The sequence below is a fragment of the Plutella xylostella genome, chromosome 3 (genome assembly GCF_932276165.1).
Source record: "Plutella xylostella chromosome 3, ilPluXylo3.1, whole genome shotgun sequence".
Taxonomy (NCBI): Eukaryota; Metazoa; Arthropoda; class Insecta; order Lepidoptera; family Plutellidae; genus Plutella; species Plutella xylostella.
Genome location: NC_063983.1, coordinates 5458217 through 5479244, shown reverse-complemented (window position 1 = coordinate 5479244; position 21028 = coordinate 5458217). Strand labels below are relative to the sequence as shown.

Below are 21028 nucleotides of genomic sequence, written 5' to 3'. Positions count from 1 at the left end.
ACAGGTCGAATCTTTTAAAAGGCCGATTTAGGACACGATAGAATACTATTAGTAAAATTCAGTTTTTGTACACGCTATCGGGATTTTCGTGCGTCATTTTATTTTTATTCGTATTTATTATGTCGCAGGAGGCGGCACCGGGTTATTCATTGTGGGCAGACAGTAGGGTAATCAAGAAACGAGGGACACAAAGTTAATCTTCACACTTTATTTTAATTTAACGGACACTGTACAAATCAAATGCTAGGCTATAATATTCACACATAGACACTTCACAAACTGGGTACGGAACGAGGGACAGTTCCAAGGTGCTTCGCGACTGGCGCTCCAACGAGAAGTGAGCTCCGCTGGGCGGCCGGTCGCCACCAAGACTCTGTCGAAACATGCCACGTGACGGGGCGGCGGCGCTGCTGTGCAGTCACGTGATCTGGTGACGCTGCTGTGTTGTCACGTGACACGTTTGACGTTCCGACCGGGACTTCCGTTTGACCGGATACGACACGGCCATTCTGCCTCTACACACGTCCTCGTGTGTTTACTCTGAAACAAACGAATTTCGCACAGTATTCGTTCGGTCATTCCTGACCTAAGTCAGTCATTGATGACTACCAAATGTTTACAAATAAAGCAATTTTTCAAAATTCTTCTTTTATTTGATACTATTTACAAGCTAAATGACAATATTCACTAAGATCTAATACACACCATTCATCATCATCATCATCATAATTTTATTAACATTGACTATTTACAACACCATTAACTTTCAGAATCATTAGGGAATCATTACCAATGCACGAAGAATCAAATACCACCAAATAATCAACAGCTCTACAAATCACATTATCTCAATGATCACATCAATAGCAACTTAGATGATAGTAAGTGTCCCATTCGTGGCCTAGAGCTACCCGAGCTCACCAACACGCGCATCCTCTCCAAGGATCGCAGAGTACAACCATTACTCTTTGGTCTCTACAAAGACCCGGCCTCCGCCAGAACCATCCGCCCATCGCGTACCCACGGTTTGCCCTCCGCAAGCAAATACCGACTTCTAACGAGCTACGACTACGGCATGGTCTCTGGTATAGCCGACCAACCGAACCGAGCACACCTTACTCCATCATCGCAGCATTGACATGCTCTACTTCCTCACGATCACTCTCCTCATTAGACATTTCGATTGGTATTTGACCCTCCGGCATTTTTCGCAACCTATCATGTGCGTACTTGTATGTTCTTTTACAATTCAACGATTTTAACACATACCGATCGCCTTCTAAAACCTCTATTATTCTAAACGGCCCTTTGAATTTCGGGTCCAACTTTGTTTGATTCCGCTCCTCATTTTCAATCAAAACAAAATCACCGATAGAGAACTTATTCAGTTTTGCCTTAGTTGAATCAAAACGTCTCTTATCATAGACTGCATTTTTCTCAATCCTTTCTGACGCCGATTACCTAACTTCTTCGAGATCAATAGTATGCTCTACCTCATCTGCCATCAGATCTAGAGGACGAGCAACTTTGCCTATCATGAGTTCCAGGGGACTGGCTTTAGTGACTCTATTTACTGTGCAATTTATTGCCAATTGAACGTCTCCTAGCGCATCCTGCCATGACCTATCACCGCTCGACTCTACAGCTGTCAACATTGCCTTTAACACGCTCATTATCCTCTCTACTTGCCCGTTTGCTCTAGCTGAACCAGTCGCAATGAGATGTAGAGCAATGTTTTTGCTCTAACAAAACTGTTTAAAATCATTGCTGGCAAAGCATCGGCCTTGGTCAGCTATGAGACGTACAGGAGCTCCAAACAAAGCTACACTATCCTTCACGGCCTGAATGCTGCTCTTCGAGTCAATGTTCTTAGTATGGTAGAGTAGGACGTATTTCGTAAAAGCGTCTATGAGCACAAAAACATACTCTTTGGTGTCGTTTTTACCACTGAGCTTACCGGTAGCGTCGATGTGCACCGTGTGCCACGGGACTGTCACCTTAGGTATTGGGTGAAGTTCAGCCTGTACCTTGCCTGAATGTTTTTTGGCAACTTTGCATGTAACACAATTGTCAGTAAACTTCTTCACGTAGCGACACATACCTTCAAACCAATAATGGTCGTAGAGCTTTTCTAAGGTCTTCTCCCACCCTAGATGTATCAGCGATTCATGTACGTTGTTTATGACAGACCATCTCATCGCTCGGGGAACTATTGGTAAACATTTTGTCTTACCGTGTCGTTGCACCTTTCTGTAGAGAACACCAGAACGTATCTCATAAGTCTTGGCTAGATCCTCGCTCATCGCACCATCGTTGAGGTCTGCTATCAGCTTCACAATCTCTCCATCGCGCTGTTGCTCTGCATAGAGCCAGTTTTCAGAAAGCTCGGTTAAGTTAACCATCTTCTGGGCGCATTTGACTACCGGCTCCTTTGTTTGAGGTGTAAGATGATTTCTAGAGAAGAAATCTACGTGTTCCATGTGCTTACCTGCTCGATACACCACCTCAAAGTCGTAAGACTGAAGGAAAGCCCACCACCTGTGAACTCTAGGTGTCAGATCAATTTTGTTCCGTGATGATTTGAGCGAATTACAGTCGGTCACCACTACAAACCTCCTTCCGTGTAGGTATTGCCGGAAATGTTTGATAGCATTTACGACAGCGAGCGTTTCCAATTCATAAGAATGGTATCGGGACTCCGCCGGCGTAGTGCGCTTGCTAAAATATGCTACTGGTCTTCGCTTACCATCCACGATTTGCAGTAAAATCGCTCCATAACCCTCGGCACTAGCGTCGGTGTGAAGTTCCACTGGATGCTCTGGGTCAAAGATCATCAGGACAGGTTCCGTGGTAAGAGTCTCTATAATTTTCTGTCGAGCTTCTTCGTGTTTGTCTGTCCATGCAAACTGTGTCTTACCTGATGTCAAGATATGTAGAGGGGCCATGATGCGAGAGAAATTCGGCACGAACTGTCTAAAGTAGGAGGCTAGACCTATAAATTGCCTCACCTGTGTGACTGACTGGGGTGGAGGCAGTGCAGATAACGACTCTACCTTACGTTTGTTCGGCCTTATCTCACCCGCTTCGATCTCATAGCCTAAATACTCTATCCGGGTTTTAAGAAAAGAGCATTTCTTCAAGTTTAATGAAAACCCTGCCTTTGTAAGTACATCTAATACTGTTTTCAGCCGCTCTATACCTTGCTCTACATTTTCTGATATTATCAGGACGTCATCAACGTAAACAATCACGTACGAGTAAGCAAGCTCTCCTAGAGCATTTATGATAGCTCTCTGAAACACTGAAATTGCATTACGCAAGCCAAAGGGCATGGTGAGGAATTCATATTGGCCTTCAGCCGTTACAAAAGCGGTCCGTTCGATGGATTTATCGTCCTTGACAGGAATTAAATGGAAGCCACTTGCGCAATCTAGCTTTGTAAAGTAATAAGCACCATGAAGCCTAGAAATCTGGTCTACAATCAAGGGAAGTGGATAATTATCGGGGACAGTGTTGCTATTCAACTCACGATAATCAATGCACATACGATTAGCTCCGTCTTGTTTCTTTACTAAGAGCGCAGGACTCGCAAACGGTGAACAACTGGGCCTAATTATGTTTGCACGCAACAACTCTTCTACTCTATCACGCATAATTTTACGTTCTTCCGGTGATAAACGATACGGACGTCGCTGCACGGTACGATTGGGGTCAATTAATTTAATTTCTAGCTGTCCCGTTGTAACGCGGGTGGTTGGAAAACCAACGATAAAAAAATCAGCAAAAGGTTCCAACGCACTATGCAACTCGCAAAGTTTATCATCGGGGATGTCTGTATTGATGTTTTTTAGGTCGTAGGCCGGGGCACTAGCTACTGAATCACACTTATTTAGGTGTTCGTGCCTACGCTTGAACCACAAGTGAGATAACACCCTTGTAACTCAGCTCTATCTTGTCTATATTCGTTAACTTTTACTGTCGTGCAGCGCCATCTATGAATTACGAACGCCCGGAACAAGCGGTCGGCTAGTTGGTTCTTCAGTACGCTTTTGTAACTCAGCCGAGTAACACGTGCACAGAAAAACCTTATAAAATTACGGTAAGTGTAAAATATTTTAAGATGACGACATCATAAATACCGCTCGGCGCCCATGGCCCAGCGACGAGACACTGTTCCTCCATGAGTGCAGTCAGTCATTGTTGTCGTTTCAGTGGACGACATTCTCCTACTGTCGTCTCACAAGAATACATGTCGTCTGCCAAAGTGCCATGTCGCCTCGTAAGAAGATGGGTCGTCTCTCTGGGAGACATGTCGCCTCACAAAGTGTCTTAACACCATGTCGTATAATAACAAGACGCGTCGCCTGAAGAGGCGACATCAGCTATTTGAAAGATGGTCAGACACGTCGACTAAAGACGCGACGACATGCCAACTGACAAAATTCACATAAACCTTGACAGAAGCGTGTTGCGTAGATGTCTTATCTATTCTTGGTTATTGTTACAGACCATGGCGAGCGTCCGAACTTCGACTATGGGAGACCTTGCCCAAATCGTTCCAGAAAACGAGGACGAGCAGGAACCCTTCAAGGCAGTCGTTGATTCTATTAAGTTAAATTATCCTGAAGACTGGGTTTCGTGGAAAGTTATCGACTTTTCCTGTGAAGAACTATTTGGGAACGAAATCACACCAACCACAGACAGCAAATTCCGGTTTGGCTTGCCCTCTACCGATCTGGTAAGGGCATTCTATCCGAATGCCAAAGAGTTATCGGAGAGATATTACCGGCATATTCGGAGGGTCATACTACAATGGCCCCTGGGAAGAGCGATATTATATTCTCCTCATAGCGTTGTAGAAAAAATCCACGCTCCCTCATACAGGGAGTTTATGAACACCATCAAAGAATTAAAAACTCAAGGTAAACTAACCAATAGGGAGAGAACCTCCAGGCTGCTTGGTAGCAATGTTAGCGACCGTGTGGAATGCCGGTCAATCATGAGCTCTCCTCCGGCATCGAGTTCTAGTAGCAAAAAAGGAGGGGGAGCAAAGAATCCAATTGCATCGAGCTCCAAGCGCCAGTTGGAAGAGAGGGGCGAATCACCTCCTCCAAAACGAACTCCCTCTATAAATCAGGAAGGTGGGGATCACCTTATGGCGGCTGTTCTTCAACAACAAATGAGCCTCTTCCATAAACTTATAGAAATGCAGTCAGAACAAAACAAGAAAATCACGGAGCTCCAGCAAGCATCCACACATAAAACCGCTGATCCGGATCTTAACACATCTTTTGATTCTGTCCCTGACAGCACCTGTGAAGAGGAAGTCGTTTCTGATGATCAACGTTCTCCTGTTCTTATTGACGATACGTGCGATCATCACATGTCAGAGTCTGAGCAAGCCATCAGAAATGAAATAGCTGATGCAGAACGTCGTTTAAAGCTTCTGCAATCTTCAAAAGCCGATATAGGCCCTGCATTTAATTTCAAACCTCACACCACTGAAGTCGAAACGAAAATTTCTAGAGCAGATCCAATTTTGGCCGAACAGGGAGCTGATTGTCAACGGCTAGGCAGCAACAGTTGGAAAAATGTACGCTACAAAGATGTGCAAAAGCAGTTCCAATCGTCGCCGGTGTTCTCATCCCTAAAGGTCAATAACCTATTAGCTGGAATAACCCCAAACTGGACCTCTGTTGCGGTCCTGGAAAAATTTGACCTTACCCTAGGTGCTATAACTAATGGTCTACTGCAGCAGAGGAAGATCTTTGAAGAGGTTTGCGAAAAATTACCTCAAGACCTAAAACAGAAAGTGGGCCAAGAATTCATGGCAGCTAATTCCAACTTCCGGAAGAATTCAGATGACCTGCTTCAGTATGTTTGTGGTCGAAGATCTGAGGTAATTGAACAGAGAAGAGATACGTACAAGGTAAAAAACAAGGTGCTTCATGATGTGATCCATGACATACCGCCTTCCGAGGTTCACCTTTTTAAAGAGCCAGATCTATCTCAAACGGTGAAAGATCAAGGTGGCATACACAAGTTTTTTCCGTTTAAAAAGTCGAACCCTCGAACCGCAAGGATGCAGGAAAAAACTGTCTTTAAAGACAGAAAAGTTAGCTTCAAAAGAACTCCTGCCAGGTACGGCACTAAACCCTTTAAGCCCATGTACACCAATGACAACAGAAGAAGCCAAACAAACAACGGAAAACCCGACAAAAGCTTCAAAGGTCAGAATAAGTGGAAAGGTCCAAAACGAGCATGACTTCAAAGCAGGCCAATTAGCGCTCCATCATGTGGAATGGTTAAAGATGGGCGCACCACCAACCGTTCTAAGAATACTATCCGGATACAGAATACCTTTTCGGAAAAAGCCGCCGCTTGTAAAATTATCGGGCAAAATCAAATCGTTCGAGACTCAAAGTTCCGAAGAAATGACGAACGAGATTCAGAAAATGCTACACAACGGTGCAATTCGCCACAGCAATCACGAAACTGGATTCCTGTCAACAATGTTTCTCAGGAAAAAATCGGATGGAACGAACAGGCCAATCTTCAATTTAAAAAAGTTAAATCAGTATGTTCATGCCCCTCAATTCAAACTCCTGAATCATCATCGAATACCTACAGTTCTGGATCCCGACACATTCATGACCAAGATAGATATCTCGCAAGCATACTATCACGTACCGATAGTACCAACGCATTGCAGATTCTTGTCTCTAGCCTACGAAGGAGAAACCTTCGAAATGACATGTCTCCCATTCGGTTTGGCAAGTGCCCCCTATGCTTTCGCAAGAATAACAAGCTGGCTGGCGCATTGGTTGAGACACACCGCCGGTGTAAAGGTGGTAGTTTATCTAGACGATTTTTTGATAGTTCATCAAAACCCAGATGTCTTGAGAGGGCAAGCGAAATTTGTAGTAAGAAAACTAGAAGAATTAGGATGGACGGTCAACAAGAAAAAATCATCACTGGAGCCATCTCAGAGTCTAGAATATCTAGGAATAGTCTGGAACACCAAATCGAATCAGAAAATGCTTTCAGATGTAAAAGTAAAACAAACAGAGTCATTAATCCAGTCATTTCAAAGGAAAAAACACTGGAGTTGGCAAGGTGCAAAGATCCTACTAGGAAAGTTAAACTTCGCGTCGTTCGTTGTTCCCCTCGGAAGACTTCACTGTCGCTGGTTACAAATAGAGTCGAACAGACTGAAAAAATCAGAACGTCACAAACAATGCCCGATGACAGACGTGGTTCTCATAGAGCTAGACTGGTGGATGGAAAATATACACAAAAATACTGTTATCCATCATGCCAATCCAACGATGTTTATAACCACAGACGCTGCAGATGCAGGTTGGGGTGCGATAGCAAACAGCCAGAAATTATGGGGAAAGTGGACAAAAACCCAACAACGTTGGCATTGCAATCAAAAGGAGCTATGGGCTGTATACGAAAGTCTGAAATATCTGGATGTCAAAATACAGAACACAACTACAATATGGCAAACAGACAATCGAACTGCAGCCGCTTACATAACAAAGCAGGGAGGCACGAGGTCGAAAAGGCTTTTGAGGACAGCAATGAACATCCTGCACCTATGCGAAGAACTCAACTGTCACCTGATAGCGCGCTACATCCCCGGATCATACAACGGCTTAGCCGACAGTCTCTCAAGAACAAAATCCCTGCCAGAGTGGCACTTGAAGCCACGAATAGTGGAAGTGATATTTCAGCATCTGGGCACCCCAGAGATAGATTTATTTGCTTCAAATCGGTCTGCAGTAGTGACCAGTTATGTAAGCGAGGACGCATCAGACATGGAGAGCAAATACACGGACGCCTTCAGCCGAACCTGGCACTACGGCCTAGGCTACGCCTTCCCCCCGCCGGCATTGATACCGAGAGTTCTCCATCACCTCGAAGAGTCGACGGGGATCTATCTTCTAGTAACTCCAGAGTGGCCCAAAGCATTTTGGACGCCGGAAATCAAGAAACGGGCAATCCAACCGCCGTGGAAGATCCCAGATCTGACCTACAATCTCATAGATCTTCAGACGAATCTAGCACCAGCGGGAATAGACAACCTCAGTTTGCAGGTTTGGACAATACGGGCTGGGCCAACGAGATCTTGAACTGGAATAGCAACGAATTAGAACTCTTGCAAGCGTCATGGCGAAAATCTACGCTGAAAACCTACCGACCTGCCTGGGAAAGATGGAGGAACTGGGCATCAGATAATAATGTAAAAATTGATGACCCCAAACCATCAGATTTGGCGCGTTTTCTATGTTATCTGCATGATGTTGTGAAATTGGCGCCTAAAACTATATATCTTCACAAGTCAGTTGTGGCCACATTTACAAATCCACATAAAAGTTCGGTTCTTAGCTCACACCCAATTATCTCTCATGTACTAAAAGGGATACTATCCAAGAAACCTACTGTCAGAAAACCTTTGTCATGGAAGATTGACGACCTTCTTCGCTTCCTCGAAAAATATAACATCGACAATGAAAGTTTATTCTCAGTGTCTCGCCACACCTGTATTTTGCTTTTATTGGCATCGAGCAGAAGAATTCACGATTTAACTCTATTAAGTATAGGTTCAGAAGATTTCGAAGAAAAGGGGGATGAACTTATATTTTGGCCAAAATTCGGATCAAAAACAGATAGCCATACATTTAGACAGTCAGGTTGGTGTCTAAAGAGCCACCCAGAGATTAGATTTGATATTATCCACTGGATTGGGCGAGTTATTACTCTTTCACTGAGTCGACGTCAATCAAGGCAACTACTAAGCCTATTCATCACGACTCGGGGAGTTGTAAAAGCAGCCTCGCGTGCGGTTATTGCAGGATGGGTAAAATCACTATTCAAAGAGGCTAATATTACATCATCAGCGGGGAGCATTAGAGCCGCTGTTGCAACTTACAATTGGTCCCAGAAAAACTTAGATATTGATGAAGTTCTAAAGAGGGGTAACTGGCGATCAAAAAACACATTCTTTAATCATTATTTTAGAGAAATACAACCAGTTACATCATCTCGTATCTTGGATCCTACCGATAGCTTTGTCCCTATTGATTAATAGTGATTAGATCATTACAAATTGATCTATTAAAAAATTGTCAGTTAATAATTATATTTTTGATTTGCTTCATTTGATTTTTTAAGACTGATTTAAATTAATAATTAGGAAAATATCTTATTTTTGTTTATTAATAAATACTTACTTACAGTCCTTTCAATGAGTTTACTTTATCACATATACTTAGAGTAATATTCCCATCACAGTACGCCCTGCACCGCGCCGGCAGAAGTCAAACACGTCTCACTTGTGGTTCAAGCGTAGGCACGAACACCTAAATAGAACCGTTTTTCCCCCGAAGGGTAAAAAACGGATATTTAGGTTTCTGCCGTAGCTTGAACCACACCTGAAGGCCTTGCCGGCTAAAGTGAAGGTACTGAAGAACCAACTAGCCGACCGCTTGTTCCGGGCGTTCGTAATTCATAGATGGCGCTGCACGACAGTAAAAGTTAACGAATATAGACAAGATAGAGCTGAGTTACAAGGGTGTTATCTCACTTGTGGTTCAAGCTACGGCAGAAACCTAAATATCCGTTTTTTACCCTTCGGGGGAAAAACGGTTCTATTTACCACACATAACCTTGTCAGAGTAAAATCCTTTGCAGTCATGTTAACTGAGTAACCGTTGCTCAAAATTTCTCTACCTAGCATGATATCGCTTCGTAGGTACACATCAGGCAAAACGTGAAATAAGATCTCCATCCTGAATCCATTAATTTCTACCTCACTCAATATTTGCAAGCTACTAACAACATTATTATTTCCTATGCCTATCAGTGTCACTGCATTATTGATTCGTTTTCCACTAAACTTATTAGCAATCTTTTCTTTAATAAGCGAACACTCTGCACCAGAGTCATAATGAAAAACAAAATGCTCACCAAGATGTTTTAGCTCTCCAGTTGGGGGCTCGACCACACAAAGGTCGACTCGTCGCTCTGGCCTGGGGGTAGACGCGGGGGCTGGGCAGCACGTCGCGATGTGGCCCGGTTCGCCACACTTGAAGCAGATGATAGCTCGGCTGCTGGCTGGCTGTTGCTGGTGGCTAGCTTGGGATGACGCTGGGGCTGGCTGCTTCTTAGGATACAATCCTTTGAGACGACAATCTGCTTGTTTGTGTCCGAGTTTTCCACACAAAAACCACTTCACTGTTGTCGGTTGTGAAAACTTTTGTCGTTTCGCGTTGTCCATTACAGGCTTGCTTGCTTCAGTCACGGTAGGGGATTTCCGCTTCAGGTATGAAAAGGCCTGCAGTTCTTTTTGCAACTCACTGCGAGTGGAAATTTCTGTTGTGAATGCGAGACGATTCAAACGGTTGTCGAATTGTGCAAGATGGGAAAGCACAACCGACACTGCAACTTGTTCAATACTCGCATTTTTCCAGCGGCTCATGAGTGCGGTGATTTGGCGGCTCGCGTAGGCACCGTAGGTCTCTTTTTCAAGCGGTTTATCATTACTGAGGTTAATGAGGGTAGCCGCATTTGTTTCTACGCACACAAATCTTGATGTGAAGAGCTCTTTGAAATCAGCCCATGTCATACCTGGGTACGTTATTTGAGACAGCCAGGTTGACGCTGCTCCTTTGAGGGCCTTGCTCAAGGTCATGATGAGCTGTCCGCCTTCTATAGGGTTTCCGGTGAAGCACAGGTCTGCCGTCGCGCACCAGGATCTTGCATCCACGTCGGGCTTGTCAGGGTCGAACTTGGGTAGGTTCACTACACTGTTCACACTAGGGGTCTTTAGCGCTTGAATTAGTGCGCGCATTTGCAAATTTTGCATTTCAAAAAGTCCACGCCATTGTTCATCACTATTGTTTTCACCACGATTCCTCTCGTTTTCTTGATTTGATCCCACTTCTGATGTCGCAGGAGGCGGCACCGGGTTATTCATTGTGGGCAGACAGTAGTTTAATCAAGAAACGAGGGACACAAAGTTAATCTTCACACTTTATTTTAATTTAACGGACACTGTACAAATCAAATGCTAGGCTATAATATTCACACATAGACACTTCACAAACTGGGTACGGAACGAGGGACAGTTCCAAGGTGCTTCGCGACTGGCGCTCCAACGAGAAGTGAGCTCCGCTGGGCGGCCGGTCGCCACCAAGACTCTGTCGAAACATGCCACGTGACGGGGCGGCGGCGCTGCTGTGCAGTCACGTGATCTGGTGACGCTGCTGTGTTGTCACGTGACACGTTTGACGTTCCGACCGGGACTTCCGTTTGACCGGATACGACAATTATATGTTTTGATGTTAGATATCGTTTATTGCTAAAAGACTATTACCTAACATTAACTTCATTCTGTTGTTATAATTTACCTAAATTGTATTGCCATAACACCTAGTTAGATAAATACTTACCATAATATTAAAATCATCGTAACGAATATTTTTTTTATATTGTTCGTCGTTTATTTTGCGATTTGGCTTCAGGATAAATTAATAAAAAAACAAGAAGCCAAGTTAGTTCCAGAGATTCCATTTCAGCGTAGCGAATAAAAAATAAGCAATTATGGGGCAAACTCAATTAGTGTAAGTTTAATGGCGGCCTCACTGGGTTTGTAAACAACGATGGCTAAGTGGGTCTATTATACCGAACCTACAAATTTATATAAACCATCTCTTATGAAGTATACAAACAGTAGCAATTTATTATTACTAAGCAGGAACTTTTAAATTAATCAATCATAAGAATCGATTAGTAAAAAAATTGCAAATCATCCGACATATCGAAAAGTCGAAACACCTAATAGGGGTCTGGTACCGATTCCAATCTTTTGGGCACATCTAAGATTACAAAATGTTTCGTCAGCCTACGAGTAAAAAGTGGTAAGTAAAAAAGTTTTTCCACTGCCGATTGGGATCGGTATCCCTATACTACGCTGGACTATTCATATTTTAGGATATACGCACATACAGGATCGGAGAACAAATGAGGCTATCTTCGCATACAAACGCGATCAAGATCCTCAAATTTGGAAGTTGTACACTATGTTCATACATAAGTACACAAAATAATATCACCCATGGCCGGGAATTTAACAAATTTTTAACATCTTAGCTATTTAAAGTCGCGCATCACACGGAACAGCCAAGGCCTTGATTTCCCGGCAACCATGCAGTTCAACACCCCCAATACCCACTCTGTGTTGTTCTACTGGTATTGTTCTTTAAGAAGGGTGACAAAACCCTTCTGAAGAACTATAGACCGATCTCGCTTTTAAGCCATGTATACAAGCTGTTCTCAAGGGTTATCACGAACCGTCTTGCCCAAAAATTAGACGAGTTTCAGCCTCCAGAGCAGGCTGGGTTTCGAAAAGGCTTTAGTACCACATCCACACAGTAAGGCAGATTATACAGAAGACCGAAGAGTATAATCAGCCTCTGTGTCTAGCCTTTGTGGACTAGCGTTGACATGAAAAAGCCTTCGACTCCATCGAGACCTGGGCAGTTTTGGAATCCTTGTAGAGATGCCAAATCGATTGGCGCTATATCGAGGTGTTGAGATGTCTGTACAATGCCGCTACTATGACTGTCCAAGTACAGGACCACAAGACAAGACCTATCCAACTGCAACGTGAAGTGAGACAAGGGGATGTGATATCTCCGAAACTGTTCACCAATGCATTGGAAGATGTCTTTAAGACGTTGGACTGGAAAGGACATGGCATATGTATAAATGGCGAGTACATGTCACACCTCCGCTTCGCGGACGACATCATTATTATGGCAGAATCTCTGTAGGAACTCAGCAGGATGCTAAGTGACCTAAATGCTGCTTCCCGACGTGTAGGCCTCGGTATGAACTTGGACAAGACGAAAGTCATGTACAATGCTCACATCAAACCGGAGCCGGTCGCCGTTGGTGAGGCAACAATCGAAGTTGTGCAAGAATATGTCTACCTCGGGCAGACTATTCGGCTAGGCAGAAGCAACTTCGACAAGGAGGCTGCAAGGCGCATCCAACTGGGTTGGGCTGCATTCGGGAAACTTCGTCACATATTCTCCTCGGCCATTCCTCAGAGCCTGAAGACAAAAGTCTTCAACCAGTGCGTCCTGCCAGTGATGACGTATGGTGCAGAGACGTGGACACTGACGGTAGGACTGGTCCACCGATTTAAAGTCGCTCAGCGTGCTATGGAGAGAGCTATGCTTGGGGTTTCTCTGATGGATCGTATCAGAAATGAGGTTATCCGTCAGAGGACTAAGGTTACCGACATAGCTGTCAAAATATGCAAGCTGAAGTGGCAGTGACATGCAAGATAACAGTTGGGGTAGACGAGTTCTCGAGTGGAGACCACGAACAGGCAAACGCAGCGTGGGACGCCCTCCTGCCCGCTGGACTGACGACCTTGGGTGGCGGGTACTCGTAGTTGGATGAGGAAGGCCGAGGACCGAGTGTTGTGGCGCTCCTTGGGAGAGGCCTATTTCCAGCAGTGAATGATTATTGGCTGATGATGATGATGAATACCCACACGCAGAGAAATATCTGGCTACCTAAACTAGAAAAATCGCTACTGTAACTAGAACTTCTGTTTGCAAACGTGACAGCAAGACTCGCAAAGTTAACTTTACAAAAACGATTCTGGTATTATTTTACCTGTCGGTTTATTAATGGCAACAAGATGTTTAGTGTAACTGACCAAACAATTTAATACTAACTACAAGGTAACTTACGCGCCTGTTACAATACCAATGTAATTATAACCATACGTCAAGTAAAGATTACAAAAAGTGAGTGCACTCACCATTAACAAGACAGTGTATCTTCACATGATGCCCCAGCGGCACGGCCACCGGCCCTGGCTCGGGCTCCAGGGTCAGCAGGGCGGTGTCGTGGCTGACCGGCGCGGCAGCGCGCAGGCGGCACGGCAGCGCCCGCGGGGCGGTCACGCGGGTCGCGGGGAGGGCAGTCGCAGGCCCGATGTCTTTCCAGATAGATGGGGATGCTTTTTGGGCTGTCACCTGGGGGTTGGTATGCCAGATATGTAGGTATATAGTTAGTATAAAGTCGGTTTTGTATGGGATTCTTGTGACGTAAGAATTGACGTCCATGGAAACCCTCACATCAACTAGGACTTGAGAAGTACATATACCTATGTATGACTGAAACTTAAGACCATGACGTAAAGATCATATTTTATTTGTGCTTTCTATTGAAGGTCCACAATCTTGTTTAAAAGTCGATGTTTTAAATTTAATTCTGAACTTTATAAACTGTTAATTAGCTAACTCTACTAGGCGTCACAAGTGGGCCTAAGTTATTTCAAACATTTAACAAAACAAATGCTTTGGATTTAAAGGATGATAAAGTTTTCCTTGATGTTGGAAGATGCTTTTGAAAAAGCTCTTATTTTGAAAGTTATGGATGTAACTCATTAATATTGCCAGTCTTTTTTCCTCTTTGATATTTTTTTACCGTCTGCTATGTTATAGGTACCTTCAGCAAATATAACAATAATATTCTTTTGGATTTTGGAGTACAATTGGGCCTCATTAGTTCAGTCTGAACGATGCGAACAAAAAGATTTCTTCATGTTGTCTTGATGGATTGAAGTCTTTCCCCTGATTATTGTTTTTTGGCCCAAGAACATCGTGAAAATAGATGTAATAAAACCGTTCAACCGACAGACAGAAATAAATTACGGTACGAATACAGCTTAATGGGCACAAAAGTCGGCGTTCCGCTCGGTAAACGTGCCTGATTATTTCTATCCTAGATACCTATATAATGTAGCTGTATGTCAGTATACACTATACCTACACTTTATACAGGATGATGAAAGTCGAAAGGGGGTGAGTCAGGGGGTTATTCTGAACAACTTTTGTTCTACGAGTTTAGTCGGCTTAATATGCTCTTTTGCAACACCCTGTATACATATTTCTTTAACTACTCACCTCGACTTTCCCGCTTTCCGCGTACACTTTGATCTGCAGGGGTCCCTTCAGCTTGGCCTCGGGCTCGACCGTCAGCACCCGGAGCCAGCCATTGGTAGCCACCTCCACCAGCAGCGCGCCGCCCGCCAGCCGCGCGCACGCCCCGGGGTTGGCCAGAGCGCCCGTGTACACCGACAAAGTCAGCTTCACCGACGTCTGGATCCAGTCGAACCGCAGCGGCGAAGGCGTGTCGTCCCCGCTCGTACTCTTACTGCGTACCGGGCTAGACCCAGCTCGCCTACTTATCGATACAGGTAAATCACTGGACATTATCAAACTCTGCATTATTTTACTAGGATTCGCCGTCTTAACGTTATCTTCGCTTTTCGCCGATATTTTCTTTCTGACCGGCGTTATGCAATTGGCTAGGTTCTCCATGGACTTTCTGACTAGTTCTTGCGCTTTGGAGGGTTCTCTGAGTCGGTCGGGCTTGGGGGCGGGGTCGGGGGCTCCGAACAGCTCGTCCGCGTCGGGGCGGTCGGCGCACAGCGGGCCCACCAGGCACTTGGCTAGCAGCGAGTCGTAGTTGACCCACGGGTGCACTTTGTCGAAGAGTTGCGTCGCGTCCATGCCGGCTCCGCGCATTAGTTCTTCTTGACCTAAGAATGACGATTAAACGATTTATTAGGTACGTAAAATAAAGATAATACCGTTTATTCAAAACTCAGTTCGAAAGCGTTTTTCCCAAAACTGCCAAACTAGGCGATCCTCGGAAAAACGAAAGTTACTTATGTTTTTTTTCAATGGGCGGCGCTAGTTCTTTTTATACATAAAATATATCGCCTTAAAGGTATAATGTTGTATAGGTTATACGGCTTTTAAAGGTTTTTCTACAAAAAGTATCAAGTTTACCTCCAGGGTGGAACGGTAGGTAGTGGGTTATGTTGTAGACCCGGCCTCGGATGGCGAGCCACGCGTCATCTGTAACAAGTAATTAGTTCCATATTAGAGGCAGTCGGGCGGAGCGGGGCGGGGAGTGGGATATCAACATGTTACAATGTTTCAGGAAATATTAAGAGCTGTTAACATCTAACTATTACTATTAAATTATTTCTTGCACATAGTTAAAATTCTAGATAAGCGAACTTAATGCTTAGGTATAGCATTCTCTTCTAGTAGTAGTTCTTGGGCGTTGTGGAGAAAGTGAAAGGTAGTGTAATAGACTTACCCAGAGGAAAATTAATGAAATATGTGTTTAGAGCTTTATTTTTCTGAAGGCAGCCCTGAAACGTAATAGGGCCCTGTAGCACGATGCTTTCAGTTTTAATTATGATTTAGTTAATAAACTCGCCGGCGCAAATAGGATTAGAATAGAGCCGAGTCGGCTGAAACTATCAAAATGTAAAGTTAAACAGTCCCTGTAGGCCCAGAATACAGGTTGAGATAGTTTGCATAAATATAGGTTTAACATTTTCGGGTTTTCGTCTTCTACACGTAAAAAAAGTAGGTACTGGGTCGATTCACAGGAATATTTCACTATTAGAATGTGTAATTTAGAAACGTAATAAATGTAATTTAGAATTAATTAGACTAATCGAATTTACCATAATAAGGATTCCAGAATTCCTCAATAGATAGAGGACAACATCAAAGCGCATTATTGCATGCAACTAAATAAGCTTTTCCGGGTCGATTTGTGAAGCTATTTACACATTTCAGGTCAGGAAAGTGTTATAATTTTCCATTGCACGTATAAAAAAAATATAGCAAGCAAAATTAATCATGCATGGCTAAGAAATGCGTGATCCCAGATATTCATGCCATGCCATATAACTTATATGTATAGTGAAACTCAGAACACCACACCTTTTTCGGGCGATAGATAAGAATTTACCTTATCTCCCGACTACTCCCGGCGATGTGACTACAACAGGTATATGTATATCTGCCTAAAGTGCTCTTAAATCTTTGTTAGCATCAACCAGTAGGTAGGCATATAAATTCAGTTTACGAAGCTCTAGAGAAATACATTTCAGCTATCGGAATACATTTTAGCTGATTGAAGCAACGTTGAATACTCACGCAGGTTTGATTAAATTATGGTTACATTACTTGTGAGCTCTTAAGCAAACATATTGGTACTTATCTATATTACAGACAGTCTGGCATTCGATGTAACGACGTTAAAAGTTGGCAGATATACCATAAGTTTAATAAGTTTGCCACTATCATCAGAGTCGCGAGCACAAGTTTCGAACCTCCGTTAACGTTGCGTATCGTTAACTGTCATTGTCAAAATGTAAGGCAAAGTTAGTTCCAAAAGTGACATTTGTTTTTCCATATGTTAGGTGGAATTTCACCAAACGCTAAACGTATTTAGTAGCCTGTCATACGTCTGTAAGTTAGTACAAAAAGTTTTTGAAATTTGATTTAAATACGTTTAGCGTTTGGTAAAACTGACCCTTCGTATAGATTCGAAAATAGCATCGAATCCGGTGCTTGCTGCACAGAGCTCCAAAATAGATCTTTCTATGCAATATTTCATTGAAATTGATTCAGTACACACGTTTAAAATTAAAAGTATTTAAAATATTTTAAGTCGTTAAGCCGTAGTTAGAGGCCTTCGGGCAGCTTGAAAACATCCGACAGTCGGGTTGCCCACTTACCCGATAACTCTCTCAGCACACCTTGCTTGTGTTGGGGTCCACCAACACGCACTAGGCCAGCGTGGTGGACTAGGCCTAAAACCCAGCAGTGGGGACGTGATGGGTCGTGTCGTGAAAATATTTTTTTCAGCTATGTTTTTCGTGAGGACTACTCAATTCACTCTGTCTACTTTACTCACTCTTAGTATGATGTGCGGCGAGTTCCCTGGGCGACACGGGTCGTATCCGGCCGCCGACGCCCGTGAGGTCCTTGCCCGAGTTGCCGAGCCGGATCCAGTCCATCAGGCTGTGGCCCGGCTGTAAAGCGCACTTGTTCCGAGGGTTGCCTGGAACAAAGAGGTCAGATTTTATTTGAATGAAATTGTATATAACAATGATTACAATTACAGGTAAGATATTTTACGATTCATAATTGTTTACAATCTCGCAAGATAGATTAGGTATTTTCAATTTTACACACACATGGTCTATAAAATTATAGTTTATTCTACAAATCTCGATGAGTCCATAGCAGGACACCGGGCTCTTTCAAAACCGGAGGCTTTTGACATAGGTACTTATCTCAAACCCACCTTGCGATTAGTACCTAATCGCAAGGTGGGTTTGAGATAACACATAACTTTTATAGAGGTAATTAAATCTTTCATATAAGCATTCAATAAATAAGATACTTATTTCTTATTTCCTAAAGCTACAGTGAATTTTATACCCCACTAATACCATTACCACACAAAAATATCTCGGCATCGTAGAGTATTTTTTTATTATTCTGACACAAAAATGTATGATTGAAATATGAAGAGCTGTTGTAAACGCTGAGCAATATTGATATTGGTGTCAGGAGAAGTGTTATTGATAGCTCGGCCTTAGCGCTGGATAAACGAGAAAATAGAGTTTCAGAATCGTTTAGTTGAAAATACTGCCTCAAAATATCAGCTCCGACAATTATTTTACTTTATCATAGGCATAAATAAAAATGTAAGTAGGTATAATTTATTTTCATAACTGTTTTTCAGCCAAAGAAAAATACGTAACAAATACGAATTCGTCCATACTTACAAACTTTTAGGTTTATAATAATGGTAGACTTTATGTGCGACTCAAAGCTTGTTCATTAATTTGACAGAGCTACCCCCAACTTCCAATAGTGGTCATTTATGAAACGTAATCCATGGATATCATCCAATCTCCGCCCATCAGCGTTGCCAATGCTGTCCATTATTATAAGTACCACGACTACAATTGGGTTAAGTTTATTTGGAACCACCATGTGGTACACGGTGGCGTCCCTTTTTTCACTCATATTTCGATAAATTTAGTATCAGCTTAAATATTCACTAACCATGATCTAGAATGGTTCCAAACAATATGGTTTTGTTACGCTCAAAACGGCCTTCCAAAACATTGAAACCTCACTTCAAACAACGTAAAGCGTAAACTGCTTTACGTAAGTTCGTAACACGAACCAAAACGTTTTACGTTTAGGTATATTTACTCGCACCTACTTTCGTATATTTTCTCTACTTGAAATGGAGCCGAGTCCTGAATGGAAGTGAAGAGGGCCCTTTTTGTGCGTCCATTCTTTCCAATTGAAGGACGATCTCGATAAACTGTGCTATTTAGGAGCCATTGTCATTCGTCGGGGAAAAGAAAAGCCGCGTTTAGCCAGTTGCCAAGCGTAGGTATCGTTTATTTATCTAAAAAGGAAACAAAAAGAAAAAACAGAGTGTTTACTGTACTGAACCTTCATTTGAATTGAATGAGTGTACAGAGTACAGGCTCGTATAATCTGAGTTTTGTACGAAAAAATCGAGGGCTTAAGAAATCCCGCACTTTGTAGAATTAAAGGATTTATTACATTTACAAGTATACGTACGAGTATTACGGTACGTGTTTGAATTTTGTTTACGGTAAGACGGTGACATACACAAGAGCCAGACTGTTAGAATGTAGAGAATTACGAAAGTTTTCTCATATTGATTCTCCCCCGTAGCTCGCTAATACAACATTCTCATTGGAAGAAACAAAAAGAATCTAACGAAATCAATATCTTCGGAGAAGTTATAAACTTCTAACAGTCAATAGGAAGAAGTGTGTAGTATACCTCGCTAGCCTTCTCATACACAGAAACAAATTATTCTAATAATTCATATCTACTTTTTCGATTGTGCTTACAAAAAACCTTGAAAGTTGTCTAAAGTCGCTCCCGCAGCGGTAATCAAATTTGTTCCTTCATGAATTGCTTGGATTCTTCCTAACACAATTTTTACCCAAAACATTATACGTGGGGTGTTTCCATAACATTATTAGGTTTAATATGGCTGGAAATGACATGAATTTAATCTTGGGTTCGCTAAGTATACCTATATGCATCTTTCTATTTGTGTCTAAAACTGAATGTTTTTGTACTGTAACAAATAATGAAAAATAAATCAAGAAGCGAAAGGGGGAAACCGATATCTGTAAATTATGTAAAAACACGAGTAAGACAAAATAATAAGGCAGTGGATACCAGAGGTTCTCCAATTTAAGCAACAGCAACTTGAGCTTGATAAATTGAAACCGTAGGCGCAGTAATTAAGAATTACGAAGGAGATTACATCTCCCACCGGAACTCGGCAGAACTCGAGTGAAATTAGCGTAAAATTGCTCCTTCACGGTTGTCTCCCAAGACTCGAGGCGACGCAATCACGAGTCAGCAACAATCAATTTTACTATTGAAAAGTTGTATAAGTACCACAATAAAAAAAAAATTACTTCAAATCATCCCGGTGGAGTTTTATACACGAATTAATAGGCACAGTAGCACACATCGCCGCTAATAAATAAATAAAGATGCAATTCCTAATTCAAGAAAATTAAAAATACAGATTAGTTCGATTCCTAATTCTATTGTGTATGAGACTGCGTACTGGTTCGTACCTCCAGTATGACATATAGGCAAATTATAGTGTGTGCAACAGCGCGCAATGGCGACTCTAAACGGATTCATAGGTAGTTAGTATCTCTAGCCTCGGATCAGAATATGCAGATTATATGCAAATCCCACGTAACACACGGGTTAACAGGACGAGTACAGTGGTGGACGTTTGACACACACGGCAGCTTCTAAATCGTGGGCCATAATTGTCAATTTTTAACTGCAAACTGGTTGTGTTGTATTCCACCGTACACCGTATACATATACAGGGACAAATGGGAAAAGGATATGATACGAATGTTACGCTGACAGGAGTATGAACCAGGTGTAGGTACAACAATAAATAAACTACAAAGCTATCGCAACAGACTGAAACTGTAAGCTGTCCCGAACTCTACAATAAGAGGAACATGTAGGTATTACCTAATAGTATAAAAGCATATTAAATCATATATTCACGCCCATAA

General features: G+C 42.7%; 1 protein-coding gene across 4 annotated transcripts in view; it reads right to left on the bottom strand.

Annotated features, from left to right (window-relative positions):
• The window catches only part of LOC105380156 (cytochrome b5 reductase 4), an 85386-nt gene that overhangs the window by 7770 nt on the left and 56588 nt on the right, over positions 1 to 21028 (bottom strand). For all 4 annotated transcript variants that reach the window (XM_048624147.1, XM_048624157.1, XM_048624167.1 and 1 more), the window contains 4 exons: positions 17821 to 17967; positions 15888 to 15956; positions 14997 to 15634; positions 13847 to 14063 (listed from right to left, as the gene is read on the bottom strand). In XM_048624147.1, coding sequence (XP_048480104.1) covers positions 13847 to 14063; positions 14997 to 15634; positions 15888 to 15956; positions 17821 to 17967 — 1071 coding nt within the window. The remainder of the gene's footprint in view (positions 1 to 13846; positions 14064 to 14996; positions 15635 to 15887; positions 15957 to 17820; positions 17968 to 21028) is intronic.